This window comes from Seriola dumerili, unplaced genomic scaffold (assembly GCF_002260705.1).
Source record: "Seriola dumerili isolate Sdu_G_001 unplaced genomic scaffold, Sdu_1.0 BDQW01000025.1, whole genome shotgun sequence".
Lineage (NCBI taxonomy): Eukaryota > Metazoa > Chordata > Actinopteri > Carangiformes > Carangidae > Seriola > Seriola dumerili.
Genome location: NW_019174280.1, coordinates 10,040,163 through 10,063,493, shown reverse-complemented (window position 1 = coordinate 10,063,493; position 23,331 = coordinate 10,040,163). Strand labels below are relative to the sequence as shown.

Sequence of the window (23,331 nt, the reverse complement as noted above, 5' to 3'; positions counted from 1 at the left end):
CCTATATGTATCATCCCTAACAATACATTTGATTTGCTGCAATTGACACATCTTTTTGGTATAAACATCTTCCTCCTGTCAGTTCCACAGCAGCCTTATGAAAGTCATCTAATGTTGGAAACAGGGACCACTGTGCTACTGTTTCCTCATGTTAATCTACAGAATCAGATGAGTGAGGTTAGCATGAGCCAGAATAACGTGACAGTTTTACTTTTGCAAAAATATTGTATCTAATATAGTATCTGGGATGTAGCTGACACACTGAATTGTGGTACCTGTAAATATTTAGATGTTTGGTTTAATTTATTAATTTCTACTAAAAACAAAGGCATGACTGTACTGGACACTGGGGTAACAGACCCACAGCTATATTCAACTGTCGTTCCATGTACTTTTCTCTTACATGAGGAGTTCTATCTTATCTTTGCTTGAGCTCTTCTAAGACATCCGCACCTTGGTGAGGCTGTGATAGATTTTACCCCCATTTGTAATCTTTGGAGTCACACAGGGGGCTTGAACCACAGGCTGGCAAACCCTGATCTATAGTGGCTGTGAAGGCACCATTGCATATTTTAAGCCAGTATCACTGGGACTGTTACACAAACTAAAAGGCCAGGGGCATCAGCCAGCCAATACACCACAGCAAAAGAAAATCACTGGCTAAAACAACTCTCATGTCACTGACTGAATTAATATAGATTTTTTTTGTGCATGTAAAGCTTGAACCAAAGAGTTGTCTAGGGTTTTGATAAATATCAGTGATGAAGTCAGTAATATGTAGTAATACAATAATAAAACAGCAGTGATGGCATTTTGACATGGAATATTTACATTGCATCACATGAATAAAAGGGTAAGGAATCAGATATGGGTGGATATCTGTGACAAATACCAACCTTTTAGAAAACCTTATTCATTTACGTTTGTCCTGTAGCTAGACAGATGGAAGCAATTCATATTTGCAATGACTGTCTGACAGCCAAATTGCCAAATAAATCTGACTATAAACTCTCGCTTCTAAGAAGCTCCTTGCCTCATCTGAACAAATGTTAGTTACCTGATAAATTATGTGTATGATTAATCAATTATCAAAGATGCCATATGTTATTTTCTGACGATAATCAATAGATCAGTAATTTCAGCAGTGGTACATTATACACTACAGGGCAGCTTTTTTGGTAATATATTGTGGAAACTGTTTCAAATATGTGTTCATATCACGAAGAAAAACAGCCCCTAGTGAATAAATTTTCAGTTCACTCTGCTGATACATTTCTCTGTGCTGATGACAAGTTAAAATACAAATATCCATCATACTCTGTCAGTCAGTCTTATGTCAATCAAAAAAAAAAAAAAAAAAGTAGAAATTTAATATGTCAGTGTAGTACTAGCCGAGCAGTTAGATTAAACATGTATACGATAAAACATTGCAAGTCAACAATGGTTTCAGTATTTTGTGTTTGGCGCATAACTTACACATTCAATTTCCCAGTGCTGACTCACTAACACACATTTTTTCTTCCCAGCTTCAACCCCTGATCTCCACAGAGGGTTCACAACGCAGCTGAGTGAGGCTGGGAAACACAGACAGTGTTTGCAACACTGAGATATTTGGATCTCTTTTGACACTCGAGTGTCCTTTATTTCCTGGAATTAAATATGGTTGCTAAGCAGCTCTAGGCGAACGTATCAGGAAGCATTTTGAATCTGCAGTGCTGTTCAGAGATTTCTGTGGCACAGCTCATGTAGATGAAGAGCTCTGGGTACAGTGAACAGAAAACAGACTCCCTGAGAGTGCATTTAAACCCAGATTCAGGACCTCTTATGGCTGCTGAAATCAGTGTGTAACAATATATTCTGTGTGTCCTTTAGGAACTTTGTCTGTACAGTTTGACTGCACTTGACAGTTGTTTTTTTTTTTTAATTAAATCCCAGATGTAGAAAATGTTTCAGATCCCTGGGATAAAGCCAAGCTAATGGCATTGCTCTGTAAAAATGTCCCACATGCATGAACATCAACGCTGCTTTTCCTTCATGCCTTAAATCCTGGATTTAGTGAAGATTCAGTGATGAAACGTGCTGTAACAATCAGGTTATATTCCACTGTTAACCACTACGGATTTGAAAATGCACTTATAAAAAACAAACTATAGTTTCCCCCTCAACCTTTCATTGTTGTATCTTTCCATATCTTTTTCTCACTGTGCTGTAACATCCCTTATGTGCAGACGTATTGTGCTTTTCCTCCTCTTCTTGTTTTCCTACAGTCTCTCCTTCGTAAGCCTCTCATGAAAGAGCAACATAGCGAAAAGCAGGTAGCTCGCTCCATGAAGTGGTGGGAAAAAAACACACAAAAAACAATCTGTGACTGGTGTACTTGACCGCAGCGTGCACCACTGGTAGCTCTGTGTTATTTTCACATATCAGAGGCTCAAAAGCATCCAGTTTGGATGGCTTTTTGTGGGTGAACAGCAGCTACAGCTCCAGTGGGTGTGCACCCCCTGTTTTCCCAACTGAGCCTTTTTTGTACTGTAACTGTCACCTCCACTCACAGCTGAGGTCAGAGGGATGTAAATCCAGTTACACCTGCATGGACAAGAGATGTTAGAAAAGTGACAGATCATAGGGGTAAAAAAAAGAAGCAGTAACACAAAAGTTGAGGAATGACAGCAGGGAGGAGAAAAGAGGGATAAGTGAAGGACAGCAAGCTGGCTGCTGCCAGGTGACGACCTTTAAAGCTCTTGAAAATCTCCTGTTTCCTGGCAGCACCCTACGTGTGGGCTTTCGTATATGCCAGTGTGAATGAGTTAAGAGGGTGTGTGTATGTGTCTATGTTAAAAACCACTATGCAAACTCTCAGACAGACAGAAATCCTCCTTTCACTGCAAAAAAACTGAAACAATACCAAACATTTTCATATCAATTCTTGAAAAGCTTGAAAACCTGATCATTTTATAACTTACATCCACGTAATTTACCATATATTCAGTGCACAGCAACCTGATCTAGCGTCTATACTCATATTTTAAAAATCTAGCATCCTGTTTACCTTTTTGGCAAACCGCCATCCACACTACAACAAAAAGCAAAGTCAAACCTTCTGTTTATCTGCTGGGACCATTTGCAACAGTATGTTCAGTCTTAGCCTTTGCATAAGCACTTCTGAACGGTTTCCAAACGTCTTATGCATAATTATGCCAACAACCTGTGTGACCTTGTGCAGACTCCACAATACACTGACAGCATCACCACCTAAACCTCTGCAAAAGGCAACCCCTAAAAAACAAAAAAAAACAACAACAAAGGAGCAGGGTCAACTGTCTGTCCTGCCACATTCAGCGTTTTGTTTTGGCACAATTACCATACAGCAGACTTTCTTTTTTTTTTTGATGATGCAGATACTGGCATAGAGTATGTGGGCACAGCAGAGAAGAGCTGCCAGCCAGGGAGGGTGCATGTGTGTGTGTGTGTGTGTGTGTGTGTGTGTGTGTGTGTGTGTGTGTGTGAGCCACCATCCAGCCAGGCAGTGAGGAGGGGGTGAAAGGAGAGTGAGGAAGACAGAGACAGATAGAAGGAGGAGTTGATGGAAAACCACAACGGAAAACAATGGAGGCTCACTAAAATTCTATCGGTGTTTTCCAATATTTCATTCAGAGGTCACTTTCAGTCACCTTCAAGCCTTATAGCAAGAACTTAGGATCAGGCAGAGTCAGTATTATTCAGGGTAGCCAAGAATAGCAGTGTCTGAGTAGTATCATCCTTCAAGTTTAGTCCTTTTATTTTCCACAGTGTGCGCTTGTCAGAAACACAAATTGCAATGGAAATTGTCAATATCCGATGAAAACTGCATTTCCAACAGAGGAAGAAGAACAAAGTCAATGTCCAGTTCTTGTTGCATCAGTGAGAACTCATTTCTCCTCCATGGCTTGTTCTGAATTCAGCTTCCATCTTACACTTTTTCCTCGCTACCTGCAGCGCAAGCAACTTTTGCAATTAAGGACGATATCATTTCCTCGTATTTCCGCGTTGTTCACCTGTGAATTCCTCCAGTGAGCGTTCCTTGTAACATTTTTCTGGTAATCAACATTATCAAATCCTCTCGTCTACAAAATCCATAATTCGTAACATATCAGCAATGGGCTTCCAGCTTCTTCTTTTAATGTATTCTCACAAGTGCGGGTGTAAACGAAACTGACTCCGTCCGCAAATGTGCACTGCTGAAACTTTCTGTAATGTGTGTGGGACAAGGGTTGATCAGTAGGAAAGTCCTAACAGTTATGAAAGTTTGTTACATTTTAAGGGATTCAAACACTTACTATCCATTATGTGAGCAGCACTGTACAAAACAGCAGTTCCTCCAGGATTCAGATGGGGTTTTATGTCTGTTTCAGCTTGAATATCCAAGTCAGGTTCATTTTCTGATGTTCCTCTCACACTTTTGCGATGACTCAGGCTGGCATGTCTGTCCCTGAGGATATGTGGGTGTTGTCGATTCAAGCTGTGTGAGCGTGGTCTTGATGTAGTGCAGGGCAGGTGTCAGATCCACCGTCCAGAGCCCTGAGTGCGCTGCTTCTTCTTCCTCTTACACACATAGTAGACCGGGAAAACTACCAAACCTGCAGACAAGGAAGGTGTTTGTTGAGATAAAGACACAACAAAGTGGGAGAGATATGGATTAAAGCAAAAAAAAAATTGTTTCTGATGATACTGATTGAGTAATATCTAATGACATTTCCACATGGATTTGATTTGATTATTCCATTTTACAGTACACTGTGAACAGAATTGGTATATATGAAATTAATTGAGCTGAAAAAGAAAGGATTGGAGGCGCTGATTCTATTCATGATGGAAATAAATATGAATCTGCCATCACGGCATGTTAGCCTGCAGCGGATCATCTGTCAGACATACAGACACGGGAAAGAGATTAACTCTAATTACAGTTCAGCTGAGGCATCAATAGTTCACAATACTGTCTGACAGGCGGCTCAGAGAGTCTGCAGTTGGATGATGATACTAGTAAATGTAGTTCCAGGAAGTAAAAGTCAGTCATCCAGAGAGTCAAAATCTGTATCTACAACTTTGCATTTTTTTAAAAAATCAGGAACAGTTTCCTTGTCTTTCACATGAAACTCAGAGATGCCCATAATGTCATTGGCAGTGGAGCTGTTTTGCTGTGGAAGAAAGTATCCATAATAGAGCCAAACCATTTAGCTGTTATCTGTTTACGGCTCTCCTCTGGAGCTTCACCCTGATTAATGTGCATGTGTGTTCATGTGTGTAATTATGTTACCTATCACCAGTGCAAGAGCTCCAAGCACCACGACCAGTAGAATGACCACTGGAGCTATCAGCACCTTAGTGGCTGCAGAGAGAAACGGAGAGCGAGGAGAACAAGAATCATCCATAATGAATAACTGCTCTTTCAGATGGGATGGAAATTACATGGTTCAAATTTAATGGTTTGTTTTGTTACATTGTAAATAAAACTTCAATGCATCCCTGCAGAAATGTTAAGGTGTTCAGACACCAGTGTGTAGTTATGCAAATTACTTAATGCAGAACAGATTTCAGTGAAAATGATCAGCTCCATCTACAGTTAAATGTTTCATATTAAATGCAAAATCTGTGGCGCTAACAGGCCATGGCATGAGAACAGTGATGAGAGCTGTAATGAGTAAATGGTTCTTGTTAAGGGACAAATTAGCTCCCAGTCCGACAGGCTCCCTGCTGATATAACGAGCTGTAGCTGTCATGGAGAGCAGAGTCAAACAGATCTATCAGAGGAGTTCAACTTCCTGGAGGCTTACTAGTGAATAAGTGTGAATGGATAATTACGGCTAACATAATCTGATATGTGATGCTTTCACACTTCATTAGAAAGCTTTTCTCAGTGGCATCTGCAAGTTCAGTCAGATACAAATGCATTCCCTCGTGTCTCAGTGATAAGATACAGCATGTTGCATTTTGCAGAGCCTTTCCAGAGTTGTGGCTCTATGGGTAGCCAGTCCACCACTTTGGTGCAGAATGAAGGTATTAATGACTAACTACCTTCATTCCCACCAGCCTCAGCTCTACTTTGTGTTTTCTGCAAATTAGCAGATGTCAGCATGCTAACATGCTAAACTTAAACATGTTAAAAATTCTATCAGCCTGTTAACATTGTCATTGTGAATGTATTAGCACAATGCTGTTAGCATTCAGCTGAAAGCCCTGCTGTACCTTAGCCTCACAGAGCTGCTAGCATTAGTAGTAACAAGCAGCAGACTGTTGTTATCTAACACATGAAGAGAGAAAAAAAACTACTCCACTGCAATTTATATCAGTATTACTCACTCTCACTCTAATTCACAATTATAATCCCCTGCTGAGTGCAAAGTGTTCTCACCGGTTCATTTTGAGTCATGGAGAACAGAATTACAGTATATAAAGCAGTTTGAGAGAAGGTACATACACCGGAAAGAAAAGCTGTTTATCATCAACACCGGTTTATTGCCACATCAACTGCATCAGCTACACTGAATCTGGTGCTTTGTTAAAACCCTCAACTACTCCAACAAAACAACAGAAGACACAGTAGCTGTATTAGTGTAAATCTCTATTTTTTGGACAGCATGCTGGGAAAAAAACAATCCTCAATCAATCGGAATTAAAAAGCTCATCAGGTCCAGATTCAGGATTCTCTTTCCCCCCGCCACATATTCATACACATCAACATACCACAGACAGAGCCTCTAATGAGCCGTCTAAGATGAGGTTTATCGGGCAGATAGCGATACTTGCAGCCAAACACGCTGAGGTTGGATGTATGGTCCCCAAAAAACCTGCCAACAAAGATGGTGAAAGATGAAGTCAGAGCTGCAGGAAAAAAGACAGCTGCAGAAAAAAAAAAGACACTAACCTTAGGTGTCGATAGCGTTCTCCACAGCGGTAGCAGAAGTTTGTGTTACACTGTGTACAAGTCATATGGTCACATCCCTCTGTACGCTGAATATGGATCTAAATACAGGAAGAGGCAAAAACGGGGGACAGACAGAAACATTTAACAGTTTTCAGCCACCACATTCTATATTCATTGCACTGACAAAGAGCTGTGTGCATTATCTCAAAAGCCTGTCATCCAATTGGAATACATCCTTATAATGACCAAGTCGAGTCAGCTCAGTTTATTCTGAAAGACATACAATTCCCCGATGTTACTCACATTTAAAAGCAATACTGGCAGAGGTTTCTCTTATTTTCACACTAAAATCTATAAGAATGTGGTTCAGCATCCACTGAATGGCACAGCAATGTGCATGCAGCAGTGCAGTTAATGGATCTTCACTTCTGGCTGCTGTAGCAGTGAGCAGTCTTCCTATAAACTAGGCATTAAGTTCAGCTGCTTTCAGCTTCTTTTCTAGCTACACACAGCATGACACCAATTTGTTGGCTTCACAGTCACCCTGCTCCCAGAGCAGAGCAGAAATTCAGAGACATGGAGCAGCAGTGTGACAAACACAGATGGTGAGCATTTGCTGCTGTGAGCAAACATTTCCCATATACCGGTAATTAGCTTAATTTACGTCTTCCTTTAGTCATCTTCTGACAGTCAAATTAGATACTGTGTAGACTAACTTGGTTGTAATGAGACTGAGAGATAAGACCAGCCTGGTTTGATGACTGCGAGAGTCCACCAGATATGGTTTTGCTCTAGCAGAGACATCATTATTTTTTTCAATATGTTCACTGTCTATGCATCTCTGATCTGTTGTAACACATGCACTTTAAATCTGTGCGTCCATCTAGTTCTCTATAGCTCCCCATCCATCATCCATCCCTGCTTTAATGCTTCTTTACCTTCATTGATTTATTCTTCTACATTGATTCCATGCTCCATCAGTCAACTCCCTTTCCATTTACCCACACCCACCTTACACTGCAGCCGCAGCCAGCAATCCTCACACACACTAAGATGCTCTACAGTTTGTGTCCTCTCTACTATCCCCAGTTCTTACCTTGCACTGTGGACATTTCTGGGCGTTTCTTTGTCCATGTTCAATGACACTTGCCCATGTTCGTAGCAGCTTGTCTCCTTTCCTGTAGTCGCGGCATTTGAGGCCATTGTGCCAGGGCGCATGGCATTTAAAGCACCACACAAACTGACAATTGCTACACTGGATCTACAGTAGGGACAGGAGACAGTAGATCCATGCTCAGATCACTTTTTTATTACTTTAGTAGTTGGTATATATCAGCAATATGTGGAATTTAATTTCACGTATTTCACTGAATATTGCTGTAAAATTTTTTATATTTTTCTTATGTTCTCTGTGCAGCAGCTGAGAGCATGTGTATTCTAACTGTCATCTTACCTTGTACTTGTGCTCGGAGTGGTTGGGGTTGTGCTTCTTCAGAGAGGTGAACTGACTGCACTGGGGGCAGGGCTTCGTGCTCGAATCCAGCTGATTCAGCTCCAAAAAGTAACGATATTTTGCCACATCCTCATTGGCCAAATGGGAAATCACCACTCCCTCCTCCAGGTTGCCACTGCACTCCGTGATCGGACAGCTGATGTAAGGTTTGGCCACTCGCACCTGGGAAACATGACAGACAGGAGATTGATAGTATTGTGCAAGACCAGCAGGAAAGTCACAACAACAATTTGTATGTGAACTAACGATTCAATATCAACTAAATTTCACATTTGGAATCTGTGTGCTTCAAGCAACACTGCTGCATAGTGTGTTTTTATGGTGGGTCTCTCTGTTAAAGCGATGGACTACCACTATCAAATCTACATATGGAATATATTCACATCACTGATGGGAAATAGTTAATAATTTACCACAGAATAGAGGAAGGGATAGGTAGCTGAGTGGAAGACTGAAGGAGGCAGTGGAGAGAGTGGAAGTTAATATGTATCAAGACACATGCACACACACGCACGCAGGCACGCAGGCACGCAGGCACGCGCACACACACACACACACACACACACACACACACACACACACACACGCACACTTTAATCCAAACCAAGTGCCTGGCAGTCAGTTACAGCAAGTGGACCTTATCCACACACTAATTACATGGTCAGGTCATTCAGTCACACACTAAATTTAAAATCACAGACACTGACAGAAATGATGGGGAAAACACACTTCCCAAAGATAGATTAAATTGAACAATGTTAAGAGGTTTGCACAAACTAAACACTGAACTACATTTTGAGACAATGATTTACACCATGGCCATCTTGATACCTGCACCCAGCGGAGTAGTGATGCTCTCAGTTTAGTGTGCACTATTTCATAATCTAAAAATAAAACATTAATTTAGGGTACTCAAGTCAGTGTATGTTTTATAGTGTCACATAAGTTAGTAATACTTTGTTAGGGAAGAAGACACATTTTCTGGGTTCAGTGAAACACCAAAACAATACAAGTGTGTTTTCAGATCTCATCTAACTGTGATATAGTAAGCATCAAAGGTAAGACTAGAGAAACACTGAACTTCCTCTTCTCATTCTCTCACATCTTTTTTCCTCCCAGGGCATCTCCTCCTCTCCAGTTCCCTCTCTCTTTCTCTTCCTCATTTCATATTTTCTTTCTGTCTTATTCTCTCTCTCCACACTTTCAGTCCATCAAAGCCAGTGAGACCTGTTGTGCTGACACATGATAAGGTATTTTGTCAGTGTGTGTGTGTGTGTGTATGTGTGTGTGACTCTGTGAGAGAGCATGTGAAATGACGGCAGACAGAAAGGAAAGAACAATAGCATAGGCCTCTGACAGTGTTACACCTAATATCCCCTAAAGCACGTGTACACACCCCAACACATGCACACACACACAGACTAAAAACCTATTACATGATTATGAAAATGTATCCTCTGCAGGCATGAGAGCTGATGTGTTAGGATTGTTGCCACAACACTAACCCCTGCCAGACTGGTTGAGCAGGTTTGGACTGCTGCCACTTTCTGTCTCTCACGTACACACACACACACACGTCACTAAGTGTAGAGTGTTTAAAATGTGGGTTAATTTTTTCTGCATTTTCACTGTAATGGGGTGAAACATAACTCAGCATAAAGACATACACATGATGAAAACAGTAAAACAATTAAGCTTAAAATGTGCACGAGGCTGTGGTGACTGTTAGCTCAGCCAGAGCTAAAGCTAGTACCACTTAGTGTCAGTATGCAGTGACATTATAGTTTGGCATGTCTGAGGTTTGTGCACATTGTGGTGTTGTAAAGTAATTTACAGTAAAATTATAATTTGATCAAAAACATGCCAGTTAATAATCCTAATCATAACAATATATTTGGTACATAATGTCTGACAAAAAAGGCTGGTATGTTATGGTAGAGTGAATTCTAGTTTGTCACTTCAAACAGGCAAGATCCACAGCTACTATATCCCTGTTTATAAATCTAAAAATAAGTCCAACAATATTGCCTTAATCTAAAGAGGCTGATATATAACAAGTAAGTTGCTGGTTTAATCCCTGGCACATGATTAGAACCAAACCAGTGCAAACCAGCCTCCTACTGCATCCACCTACCCTGACTGCCCACGTGCCCTGAAGAAAGGTACAAAATCCCCTCCCAGGGTCCTTTTTAAGATCATAAACTGTGATCTCTATGACTTAATGCTCACTGTACCTATTGAGGGTTAACACCAAGCATGTGTTCTTAACTAAGAGTGCAGTAGCTTAACAGAAAAAAATCCACCCTCACAGGATAGTTTACATGACCCTTATCTCATTCTCAGTGAGATTATCAAAATATGATATGAGTCAGCGTGCGTCTGTGTTTATGATTATCATGCCTTGTTATCAAAGAAAGATAATTACAGATACAAAGTAGTCTATAGAACTGATAAAAACTGTTTCATCAGATTTAAGCAGATTATCACTCCAGTAGCAATGTCCTAAGATCGTTATGTATCCCCAACTTGTAAACTTTACAATAACAGAAGCCAACAAAGGCTTTATCAAGGCTGGAGTTATATTTTGAAGGTTGCTGACTGGCACCAGCTCACGAACAAGGCACTTAAAGAAAAAAAAAATCCATCATGAGACACTTTAGCTTTGGTAGGAGGCAGTCCCTATTTCCATGGCAGCAACATTGTAGATTAATGGAAGTAAATGTTTCATCTATCAATTATTCATGTTCTTGATGAATCACTGTAAATCACCATCAGGATCAATGAATAAGATCTCTGACTAGACTCTTTATTTTTGCATAAATATTCAAAGGTCATACAGGGAGAAGTCCTTTGTACAAAAACCTCCTAAGTGCCTCAGTGAGACATGCTGTGTCCTCATTAGGACTTTGTTTTGACCGACTTCAACCATTACATTGCACGATGCACAACAGAATACAAATATTGTATCTGAGGGTGGAATCTTACTAAAATAGGTGAGCGTTAGATGAGGAAGTTCTGCTGAATAAGCCCAACAATGCACAAAGTCTGCTATTGTGAAAAGAAATCCTTCCCAAGTCCTAGTTTTAGTGCAGAATGTGTCAGTGACCCAGATTCACAGAAAAATAGTTATCACAAGATAAGGAGACCTGCAGATGTTGAGCTTTGACACTTTCGTAATAATTACATAAAACTTTATCCTAATTAACAATGGAGAGTCCCTTTAGAGCTAATCCAGATATTTTTATGAAATATTTGAAACATGTGGGGTCAGGTCGTTAAGGATGAATCAGAGTATTTTTCCACAGTTCCCAGAATTTATAGCAATGCCCCTGCAGTGGGGCAAGTAAGCTGCCATAACATTAAAAGTGACAGAGAAGATAGTTTGTGTGTGTTATTGATGCTGAAGTACACTTAAACCAGCTGCTGAGTGACCCTGCGATCCCTGCCTCCCCCAGCCCCCCACCAACCTGAGAGCTGACGTAGAGCTTCAGACACTCGTCACACACGGCCTTCCTGCAGCAGGGCAGAGGTGCGATGGTTTTGTCTTCCAGGCACACCCGGCAACTCTGTATCGCACTCTCTGCACTGGCCTGCGCCCTGTACAGCTGATGGGAGATATCCCCGAACGGATCCACCAGGTCTTCCAGAGTATACAATGCCGGTTCGGGACTCGAACCTCCTTCCTGTCCTGTCTCCAAGTCCATTTCTGGTGCGTCAGACGTGACCGTTTCATCGTAGCGGTTTGTGATATTAGCGTCTTTTTGATGACTGTCGTTGGCGATGCAGTAAACAGTGCAGTAGACGTGTTCTTTGACACTGAAAGACTCGTCTAAACTTACTGTGTTGTTGTCACTGGCACATATATGATGGCACTGAACTACATGTGCATCCGAAGTCGTTAACTCGCTCGAGGTTGGCTCGTTTTTCGTCGCAGCTTCGTCCGTTTCTCGGTCCGACTTTTTACAGTCGCCACATTCACTTCCATGACCGTTCGTAACGTCGTTGTTAACGTTTCCTAGATGGTTTTCAAGCTCGGCGCCGCACTGCATCCGACCGCTTGTGTTCAAACGGAGAGAGGGAGACTTTGACACCCCGAAATTCCTCCTCAAAATCTCGACAGCGCTCGCCCTCCTCCTCTCTCCTCCGCCGTTGCAGTTGTTGTTGTTATTGCCCTCCGCATCCTTCTCCTCCTCGCTGCTCCTCTCCTCCGACTCCCTCTCTCCTCCGTCGAGTGATAACCGAGAGTTTGATCTGGTGACACGTCGGTTTAAATCTCTGACCTGCCGCTCAACTTTACCGTCCGTGAGGGAAGTTTCTGTCGGGAGGTTGCGGGACAATTTCACCCTCCCCTCCTCGAAACTGCTGATAAAACTCGGCATTTTACAGGCGTCAGCTATCGGTCCGTCATCTTCCATCCCCGGTTTGGCTCTCCCCATCTGGTGAGCGGCTCTCTCCCGGACGGACCTCCGCCTGTCGCTCTCTTACACAACTCCAACCAAAACAAAACAAAGCAGGCAGCTCGATGCTTCCGGGTCTCGTCGTCAGCATGCTGGAGAGCAACGATAGGCCGAGGGGAAGCCTAGTGGTGGACTGCAGCCCTGGCAGATCCAATACACAGTTGTAGTATGGCCAATGCTGGATTAGACTGGAACCGGGCACAGCATGCAGCCGACCTGGGTCTTCAGAACCCCAGGGCCCCAAAATGTAACTGAAACTTTGTTTGACAATATCAGCTGAGATGATAAGGGCCTTAAAGTGGATCCTGCTTCTTTACCTAATCTTGAGGCCCTGTCTTGATAAAAGTCCATGTGTCAAAAGTTTAGAGACAAATTGTGCCAGTTTTGTACATATGTTGCATATTCCTACATTAATGAGTTAAACTGTCACACAGTAAATCTGGGAACAACAGAAAAAACTGTTCACACTGCACTGGGAATATGGCAAAGGGACTGAGAGCCAGCAGTCCCTTTCCATCCCAGGGTGCCTGGAGGTTAACCCAGCTATATTGGTGGCAAATTGATGATTGTCACTGTCTGTGGTGAAGACAGCTGTCTCATACATAAAAGACATACAATATGTGTGTTATTAATAATTCAAATCATGTTATCATGGAGGAGATACATTCAAGGCAGCAACCTACAGTAGTATAGCTACTGTTCGTAGTTTTCATCAGTGGATGGCATTGACTGCTCAGTTGTCATGGTGATGGCTCATTTACATGCCAGAGTGAAGTCATATCTTTGACAGCTGAACGTGTCCACTGATGAAGACCTTGAGATGCAGTTGTAAGTTCTAAGTAATGCTGCTAAGTGGACCTTGACTTAGTATTGCTTTTACTTTTTCCAAGATCAAGAATGAAACTTCATGCTCAAATAAAATCTAACCCTAACCCTGCAGAGAAAACTTGTTTACAAGTATAAAGAGTGCATAAACTATGATTTTCCTTGCTTGTAGATTGTGCACATCTAGATATGAAATTCCAAACTACTGCTGCTTTTCTGCCAATAGGTGGTGCAGGTAGGACTGGAACTGCAGGTACATAACTCAACTTCTGCATTTAGGTGATACAGTATTTGCTGCTTCACATCAATGAAATACACAGTATACTGTATATGAGGGTATAACTGAGAGGGGCAAACCATCAAGCTCACATATGCACATCCACCCAGCCATTGACCTTGAGCAAGACACGTTTTGCTTTTATTATTCCCACTATTATTATTATTACCAGTGGTGATAGTCCCAGCTGGTTAGTTTCAGGCTACATAGTATTTGAAAGGTTGTAGACCTATTACCGTTCCTTACATCACACACACAATTCTCATCTCCACAAAGTCCCCCTGTAACCAGAACTCCATGGGGAAAGTGACACTTGAACACTGAAGAATGAATGTAATTTGGACAGGCACCTTTTTAGTTCAGCGTTGTTGGCACAACTTTCAAATAAACCTAACTGGGGCGCTTGTAAAATGGGTTGTTAGCTCTGTTACAATTTCTCATTAATGCCATAGGGCCCAAGCCACACGGTAATTAGTTTGCTTGTCCTGGCTGTGCCCAATTGGTTTTAGGGGAGAATGCCAACAACGTTAAAAAGCTTTTACAAGTGCCAGTCTCAGTTTATTACATAAAGCCAGAGAACCCATCAGACGTTTTCAGGAGTGTGCAGCTCCACACTATGCAGGTCCAAAAGTGGGGACGGTGTGCAGTCGAATAAATATTTAAACTACTTCTAAACCTGAGCGGTTACTCTACCAGAAACTCAGCTGAATGCATCTGTAAAGAGGGTTTTTCTAACACACTCAAGAGGTTTTCAGGCTTAATTGGGTATTTGTTTCATGTTTTACTTAAACACTACTATTCTCAAGGATTTAAACATTGAATTTGCACTGGTATACTTCCTTGGCAAAGGAATAGTAGTGCTTCCTGGCAATGGGTTTGTGTTTGAGTAAGTAAAGGTGATACTGATGTACTCTATGACTGAAAAGGTTGTATGAACTGAACTTAAAATAGTGATCAGGGTTTGTATTTTTCCCTAAGTTGTCTTTTAGGAACCTGTTTGAGCGGCTTTATTTCAATAACCTAGGCTGTGAATACTTTGTCATTTGCATGTATAATGTAGCAGATATAAATAATTTGAGTACAAAAAAATGTCTGAAACGTGTCAGAGAACAGAGGACACATAATAGACTTTCTTCACTGTCTACTTTATTCCCAACTGTCTAGTTTATGTACAGTCAGTCTCCTGTGGGAAAACCATCAGAAAAAGAGGAGTTAAACCAACATAGATGGTTTTAGTCATTGGTGAACATTAACAAATCAACCCAGAGCCACAGAGAAAGATTAGAGTATTTTTCCACCTGCAGTTAGTGGCGTATTCCTGCATTGAAGTATTGACAGTGTGGTGTTTGTTAATGTAATACGATTATGTGTTATTGCACTCTCTGAGCTCTCTTAAATTAATTTCAGATTAAATGAAAGCAAAGGGAGTCTCGGAGAATTAGACAAATACACTTACATTTTTTTACTGTCTACAATACACAGTGGCCTGCTACATAAAGTAGCTGAGCTAGGTGGCGGAGTACCTCAGGGTTCTGTCATGGGTCCTACACTTTTCTCTTGCTTGATAATCTTCTCTGAACATCTGTCCGTGCTGTTCTCACTAGTTTGAAGTGAATGAGGTCAGTTGGCAACAGGGGATGTCACATACGTCTGAGCACTCATCACAGTTTAGCAATATTAGAAGAATTTTTTCCTTGTTAAACTCTAAATAAATGATAACTAAAGATGTTATTTCAACTTTAACTTTGATCGTTGCTTATTTAGTCATAAATATTTTAGACTATAGAGAATTCCTTAAGATTTGGAATTCTTTGGAGACTTTAAACTGTAAAAACACTAAAACACTATTTCTATAAAGCTGACAATGCTGAATTCAGCTTATCAAATGCAAATTTTCTTTTCAGATTCTGTGAAAAACTTGCCAAATGCAGACTTTGTCTTTCCTTTTTATTCTGACATTTACTCAATACCATATTAATAACTGTAACTGTATGCTCCACAACTGTAAAGAATGGAGTAGTTAAATATCAGGAGAGACCATGTAACTTTACAATGGTTAGATGTTTGGCTCAATGGCTTGGCTCCAGCTTCTTCTTCACATTTTTAATTCTCTTTGTATGGAAGTGCATTTTTAGATCTACAGACAAAAGCTCTATTGACTGTTCCAAAGTCTAAATGAGATCAAGCAACTCTGAAGATAAATAATGGATTATCTAGATTGTGTCTATTATTAATGTTATTATTACTTTACAATATATTATTACTGTTGTTATTGCTGTTAATTAACAATCTTTGATGAGTTCTTCCTCTACTTGAAATTTCTGTTAAGTTCGGAGCAGGTTGTGGCTTTGCAGGTTGTGGGTAAAAAGCTGTTCAGTTCACCATGACACAGAAAACAACATATCGCGGTACAAAGTCTCTCTCAGACACACTCACATGCATACGCACGCACACACACACACACGCGCGCACACACACGTGCACACACACACACATGTGCACACACACACACAAACACATACACACATATTTGGGTCACATTAGATATCTGGAATTCTTTCTGTTTCTGTGTATATTTGCTTCAGTCTGTTAAATCTGGTGTTTAGGTTGATATTGATTCCACATTGCCAGGTAATATTCAATTTATCTAAGTCCTTAAGACAAATAAATTAACAAATGAATTCACTTTCAGTTCAAATGATAACATTTGCTAATGACATAACCAACTATCTTTTTCAATGAAGCTTCAAAATAATGGATATGTGACCTTTTTTACAGTTCCTAATTAGAATTTACCAAAAAGACACTTTATCTGCAGTGAATTTGTTTATCACAAAGCAATGCGTAGTGTTGTTTGACAATTCAAATATAAATTAATAATGTAAAGTTAATTATGTGCTGAAGTGAAAGTGAATTTCCAGTCTTTACAGAAGGTTTAATGAAAGAATTATAGACTATAGTGCAACTAATTCTCTTTCCCCCCTTTCTCCTCTTACTCTCTCATTTCACATACACTGTACAATTAGAAGAAATAAAACATAGTAGTCCCACTTGTACACAACATCATACATTAGTAGTCAACTAGAAAAAACAGTAAACACGGCCACATGTGATTAAAAAACGTCAAGAAGTTCAAAGTTACATTTCATCGTTTTACATTGTAGTAGCTATTTTTCTCCTTTACTTGGCAGACATTTCAGACTGTGTTATTTATAGAAAAATCACAAACTTCACATTTAGGACTCTTTGAAGAGAGTTGAGGAGCATTCAACAAACCAAACAGTTCCCATTTTAAGTAGCTAGTTAGTCACACGCAGCATGAGATTAAATACGCAATAGTTTGGAAACACCTCATGCAAACACATAAAATGTTGTTTCTGTCCTCCAGAGTGACAGTGGAGCCACGTGGGGCAGTGACTCTGAACATAACCCACGGAGTTTTGTTAAAAAAACAGATAAACTGCTGAAGATAACTGGCCGAGGGGGAGTGAGGGGGCGGACGGTGGACTTTGAGATCAGTTTGTAGAGCGAAACGGTCTGTGAGTCCATCCTCATGTCAAGAGAAGCCACTGTTTTTCCCCTAAAAAATGTTTCTTAATATACGGAGAAGGCCTCAAACTTTTGGTCCACTGATTGCAACACAAATGCAACACGTTTAGCCACATTTCCAGAAGGAATCAGTTGGTTTTCTGAACATAAAAAAAATAAAAATAAAAAAAATAAAAATAAATAAAAGCAGAAAACCTGCTGGTCGTCTGGAATGCCAATGTGATTTTTTTTTTTTTTTTTTTTTTTTTTTTTTTAAATATTTGTGATATCCTTGCTATTTTTCTTACATGGGAACCAGAGAACAGTGAACCTGAGACCCATTATTTTTGGTCCCAGTCTGTGGTGTTCAGAAACCAGGCTTTACAGATGTCCATGTGGTGATTCGGTTGGCACTTTCAACATTAAGATTTGAGTAGTGAGGTGAGAGGGGGCAGCTGCTAAGTCTCTGGCATTCCTCTGGTATCATTTTCTCCTCGTAGGTCTGCAGGCGAAGGTGGATGCTTACAGTGTCAGCCTCTGTTGTTTTCTTTTTCTTTCTTTCACCAAGCTTTGTTATCCACTAGCGGTTTGAGTTGCAATATATGAACATTAATAAAAAAACTCATCAAATAATTGTCTAACTTAGAGGCTTCTCTGCTCCCACATGATGATGACGCCACTTTTCAGCTTTCCGTCACTTTTTTTATGATACAAAAATGCCAATCTGTGACAAGATTCAGGCCACTTTGACTGTGATTGTCATTTCTGTAAAGGGTGTGTCTTTTTCCTCTGTGTAAGCATTGCCTGTGGAAGAGTTTGACTGCTTTTGAACTATTTCTGTTATTAAAAAGAGCTGGATGCTGCAGACGATAAGGCTGATTGGGCACTTTATCTGGCTTCCAGCATTTTTTCCTAAATATAATTTTCTTTTTTTTTTTTTTAAAAAAAAGGGTAAAACTTGCCTGCTGAGAGAGATGGGTGTGGGGTTGCCAAGAGGACTGAGGGTGATGGGATACTGTTGCCCGACCTCAATCGCTCTTCTGTGGTTGTTTTCTCTGTCATGTTCTATCTGTCTCTATCTCCCTTTACCTGTCTGTCTTGGATGGAAGACAAAATATTTAGACAGCAAGGGACCAAAGAAATACATCTGGAACAACTGTCCTGTCTGTATTAATATGGAAGAAAACATCCCATGGTGTTTGGGATGCTGCAGCTAAAAAGTGTCTCTCTTGAGTCTCCTGTCTGCCTCCATGTCTGCCTGTCTATCTACCTGTTGCCCCTGTCAGTCAAATGTTCAGTCTTTCTGTCTGACAGACAGAATTCCTGTTGTAAACATTGTTAAGATTCACATTAGTAGTAAAAAAGTTAAGTGGTAGGTCTGTTATAAGTATGTGTGTGCATGCATGTGTGTATTCACATATGCATTTCTTAATGCCTGTCTGTGTGTATGACTGTGTCTGCTTCCTGTACAAATGTACATATGTGATGACAATATGTAAATCTACGCGTCACACTGTTATTTAACATTCAGAGTTTTTGATGAAACAACAGGGTAAAATGTGTAGCATGTAGTCGTGCTTGAGTCCAGTCTATACTTATATCAAGCCTCCATCTTTGCACTCGCTCTTACCCAAATGCACCATAAAGAAATCTTAGAAAAATGAAGTCTGACATTCCTTGATCGGTAGTCTTGTTCGGAGATGCTTGGTCAGTTTGGTTAAAGTCCGGTGTCTAATCTGTCAGGCACAATGAGCAAAAGAGTTCCAGAGATGGTGAAACAGGCTCCATTGTGTACACACGGATGCATCTCTGTTTTTTTTTTTTTTTAACTCTTTGGTCAGGCATATCTGCAATTGGGAGCTGTTAGATACCACAACACTTGAGAAAGCAAATGATTTCTGCAGTAGCGTGAAGGAACAAGGCTCCCTGTTAACATTTCTCTGACGGCAGGAATCCATAAGTTCTCACTGGAAGAAACACGTCACCAATGAGTCTTTGCATCCCTTTGCTTTCCTTCACAATGTAGATAGCAAACAGCACAGGAGGAGGCGAGTCACTGGCGCCAGATTGTGTCCCTCAGAGTCAGACAAAAGCATATGTCCTGCAGTTACCATGTTCAACCACACGAGGCCAGTGTTTCATCAGGAACACACCTAACTGCATTTAAAAACAACAGACATGCAGATCAGGGAAGCCTTCTGACAAAGTACTAAGGGTAATTGTAGGTCAAGTCGCAGAATATCTTAGAGTCTTCTGCATCTCGTCTACCTGTCTGTGTTTCAGTTGTTGTTAATAAAAAAGACAGTTGGAGTAGTAAAAGCAGGATGTTAAGCAGTGGTGGTTGGTAAGGCAGCACTCCTGGAGTATATCCTGGGTTTACTTTGACCTGGAGAGGAGAAGAGAGGAGAGAGGAGAGGGTTATACAAAATAGTGACAGAATCCCTTTCATTGCTCCAGTATAGATTTAAAGATTGGCAAGTCATTATTTAAAGGCATGTCGAGCATCCAGTTTAATGAACATACAGTATATGTGACGCTGTCATTCAGTAGACTATGAAGAATATCTTTCATGTAACTTTAAAGCTACTTGAAAAATATGGGGAAGAAGGTTCAGAGGTTAATGATGAAATGCAAAGCGGTGCATTTGCTTAGTATTGTCCTTGATAAAATAATTCACTAAAAAACATAATGTTGCTTGATGAGAACATCAGAAGCACTTGTCTGGTGTATTTTATGAAAGATAATAACACTCAAGAGACAGATTAACACTCTCATGGGTATACTGTCTCTCTGGTACTTTCCCCCCAAAATATTAAACATGCATGAGAATAAAAAAAATAAAAAAAAAAAAATAAATAAAAATCAGGAAAAATAGGAAAAGATGCTAACTATTTGCTCGGTTGCTAACACAATCAAAATCAAAAAAGTGTTGACACAGTAAAGTGAGACTATGTACCTTTTTAGAGAGGAAAAAGCACACTCTCCCTCTTACAAATCAAAGGTACATTCATACGTGATGGTCTAGTATGACCAGTAAATTGTGGTGGCTAATGTTAGCTAACATTAGCAAAGTATAAGTAATTAATGCCTCATAATGGGCATTTTTGGGTGAGTTTGCTGACTTCATGACTCTTCTCCACTTACACTACCGTTACAGTGGTTAAGCATTTTAGCTAAATGCTTAAGTAGTAGTATAGTATATATAGTATATACAGTAGCATAATCTTGTTTTAGGGGAATTATTCATTAACACAGCTTTAATACACCTTTATTAAATACAATTCTTAGATGAAACCTCCTGCTATAGAACTGATACCAATCTGCAATGTTTTCTCAGTGTCCTGGGTTCCTATGGAAAATTTCCTATATTTATGATATAAAGCTTTTGATCGTTGAACTAAATGAACTCTCTAACAATCCAATCAGCCACAGGGTTGTAACAAAAGCTTCAGAAATAAAACATAAATTATAGGAAATGTATTATTACAATCCGGTGTTTGTTGTAGTAGTTATATTTTATTTGTATGTGTTATAATGCTTTTGAAATTATGGTTAACTCCCTTTCTCTCATTTGAATGTACAGAATTAACTCATTTGTATAAAAGATAAAGGAGTCAAAAGTCTGGAGATGGTAATTGTTGTGAAGCTACTTGTGTGTATGTGTGGGTGTGTGTGTATGTGTGGCGGACGGAGGTGGGGGGCGGGTTTCCTTTGGGATGGTACAGCTGATGCTGTTTTATTGGCCCCTCTGGCCAGAGCCAATAAAAACCACCAAAGTGAAGGGACAACAGCTGGGGAACAATGATAGCATATTGATGATGTTTGTGTACGTGTGTGCGCACATATACATCTGTGTGTACATTAATGTGTGTTGAAGCACAAGCTGTCCATCAGCACATTTGATGTGTGTGCTTAGATGTTTGTGAGGCCAGCACAACGTGTTTGTATGTTCTTGAGTGCTTGCCTCTGTGTGTGTAGCAGATATGTGTAGTCGTAGTCCAGCTTTTGTGTGTGTGTGTGTGTGTGTGTGTGTGTGTGTGTGTGTGTGTTTGTGTTTGTAGCCATTATCTTGGGGGTCGATGATTTATGATCTGTGTTATGGCTTCCACAGGGGACATATAAAACTACAGAATGGCCCTTTATTGCCTTTCTTCTTTGTTTAGTCCTATGTTTCATCCATCACTGTGTTTCTCATCTTCCCGTCTCTCTCTCTCTCTCTCTCTGTCTCCACTACTCTCTCGCCCATCTTGATCTCAATTTCTCTTTGTCCATCTCTCCCTCTCCGTTCGTCTGCATCTCTCTCTAATTCGCTCCAGCTCTTCTCTCTAATAAAAACAATTATTGATAACCTGTCGGCTGCACATCAGTGGAAGCACCATTATTCTGCCTTGTTGTTTGTTAAAGTGGTGTAGCTTTTGTTGTATTGCTTGGTGCTTTCTACTGAACAAAGTGAGACCATGCGATTGATGCAGGGCTGTCTGAGGGTTGTTGTGTTATTCCATTGGCTCTTCGACCTAAGAATAGCTTAAGATCTTGTTGAAGCTGGAATCCACAGTCTCAGGAAAATAATACTCAGTCTCAGGAAATCACCATAGAGACACAAAATAAAAGCTTCCAAAACAACAAAAATCCATTTCACAACACTACAATAATACTCGAGGGGATACCTTTTCCATTCACCGTAGGTAAAATGGTTGGCAAGCAATTATGAAAACCAGCTTCAGCATGAATGACATCAAGGATACAACAGTTTTCATCACATACCCCTCCTTCAGTTGCAGCGTGTGAGGGGAGTGATAAAAGTGCTACAACAGTGACAACTGATGAGACCTTGTGCTGATAAATGCTAAGACCTTATGCTGATGCAGCGAGAATGTGCTCATATCATCCCATGCAGACCTCAAGATATCAAACACAGATGAAAATTACTCCCTAAACACAGTTTGCTGTCTACGGCAAGGTTGAATTTAAGAGGGTGAGACCTGTCAGCCTCCCACTTGCAAATCTAAAACCTATTTCCTTGCTTTTACGAAGATCCAAGAAAGCCAGGAATACAAACTTTTTTTGTGAACATTAAGCCCAATAAATGGTATTCCATCCTATATTTGTGATTACATAATGTTGTGTGTATGTACTTATAGACAGACATAGATAAATGGAGTTTAACTATACTTACATGTACATGGGCTGTAGTTGAAGGTGGGAGGTCTTCTGGGGGCCCTGGTAACCGTACGAGTCGAACCCTCCTATAAAATCAACTGCACAAAAAAACATCAATTAGAGAGAGTGTATGCCCAACTGGGAACCTTCCCACCACAGATGATTCATTGTATTAAGCGTCCTACACCTACAGATTCCTCAACAGTACATTTTGTACAAGAAACACCACCACCATCACTGCTCTTAGTGCCAATCGGAGTTGTGGGCATAAAACTGCTTTGAGTGAAAATTCGGTCTCAACTGTATGAAAATCCTGCGATTCAAATCTAAATCTATTTTTAGCTAGAAGACTAAGACTTATGCAGCGATATATTTATGACTTGAGAATACTCTTAACGCCTAAATTATCTAGGATAGCTCCGCAGATTCCCAGGCTGAGGAGCTGCCAGCAGGTGGTTGCTTTCCTCAGACTGAGGCAGAGAGCCTGGACTTTTGAAGAGGAAGCAACGATATTTTTTCTACTTTGATGTTGTAGAGCTCATAAAAGGGTCTTCCTTGCCTTGATCAGCAGCATACTTTCTTATTCATTCAGAGAGATTTCCTAACATTAAGTACAATGTGGAATCTGGCTGTCACTGCAGAGATGAAAGTAGCTATGAGTTCACCT

General features: G+C 40.4%; 2 protein-coding genes across 4 annotated transcripts in view; both read right to left on the bottom strand.

Annotated features, from left to right (window-relative positions):
• Positions 1-3,589: 3,589 nt before the first annotated feature.
• On the bottom strand, positions 3,590-12,881 carry rnf217 (ring finger protein 217). Of its 3 annotated transcripts, XR_002664903.1 has the most exons (8): positions 11,885-12,881; positions 8,358-8,579; positions 8,001-8,165; positions 6,905-7,002; positions 6,724-6,827; positions 5,297-5,368; positions 4,317-4,616; positions 3,590-4,227 (listed from the first exon to the last, which is right to left on the bottom strand). XR_002664903.1 is itself a non-coding variant. In XM_022737813.1 (7 exons), the coding sequence occupies exons 1-7, from the start codon at positions 12,851-12,853 to the stop codon at positions 4,537-4,539; spliced, it is 1,710 nt and encodes a 569-aa protein (XP_022593534.1). In that variant the 5' UTR covers positions 12,854-12,881; the 3' UTR covers positions 3,590-4,536. The 3 variants fall into 3 exon arrangements, 1 of the variants encoding a protein (XP_022593534.1); XM_022737813.1 differs by having other exon boundaries at positions 3,590-4,616; XR_002664904.1 differs by lacking the exons at positions 3,590-4,227; positions 6,724-6,827 and having other exon boundaries at positions 4,602-4,616.
• A 4,883-nt stretch (positions 12,882-17,764) lies between these two features.
• Positions 17,765-23,331, bottom strand: part of nkain2 (sodium/potassium transporting ATPase interacting 2) — a 76,395-nt gene continuing 70,828 nt past the window's right edge. The window contains exons 6-7 of the mRNA XM_022769067.1: positions 22,681-22,762; positions 17,765-19,890 (exon numbers count right to left, since the gene is read on the bottom strand). Of these exons, the coding sequence (XP_022624788.1) occupies positions 19,881-19,890; positions 22,681-22,762 (92 nt within the window). The 3' untranslated portion in view covers positions 17,765-19,880. The remainder of the gene's footprint in view (positions 19,891-22,680; positions 22,763-23,331) is intronic.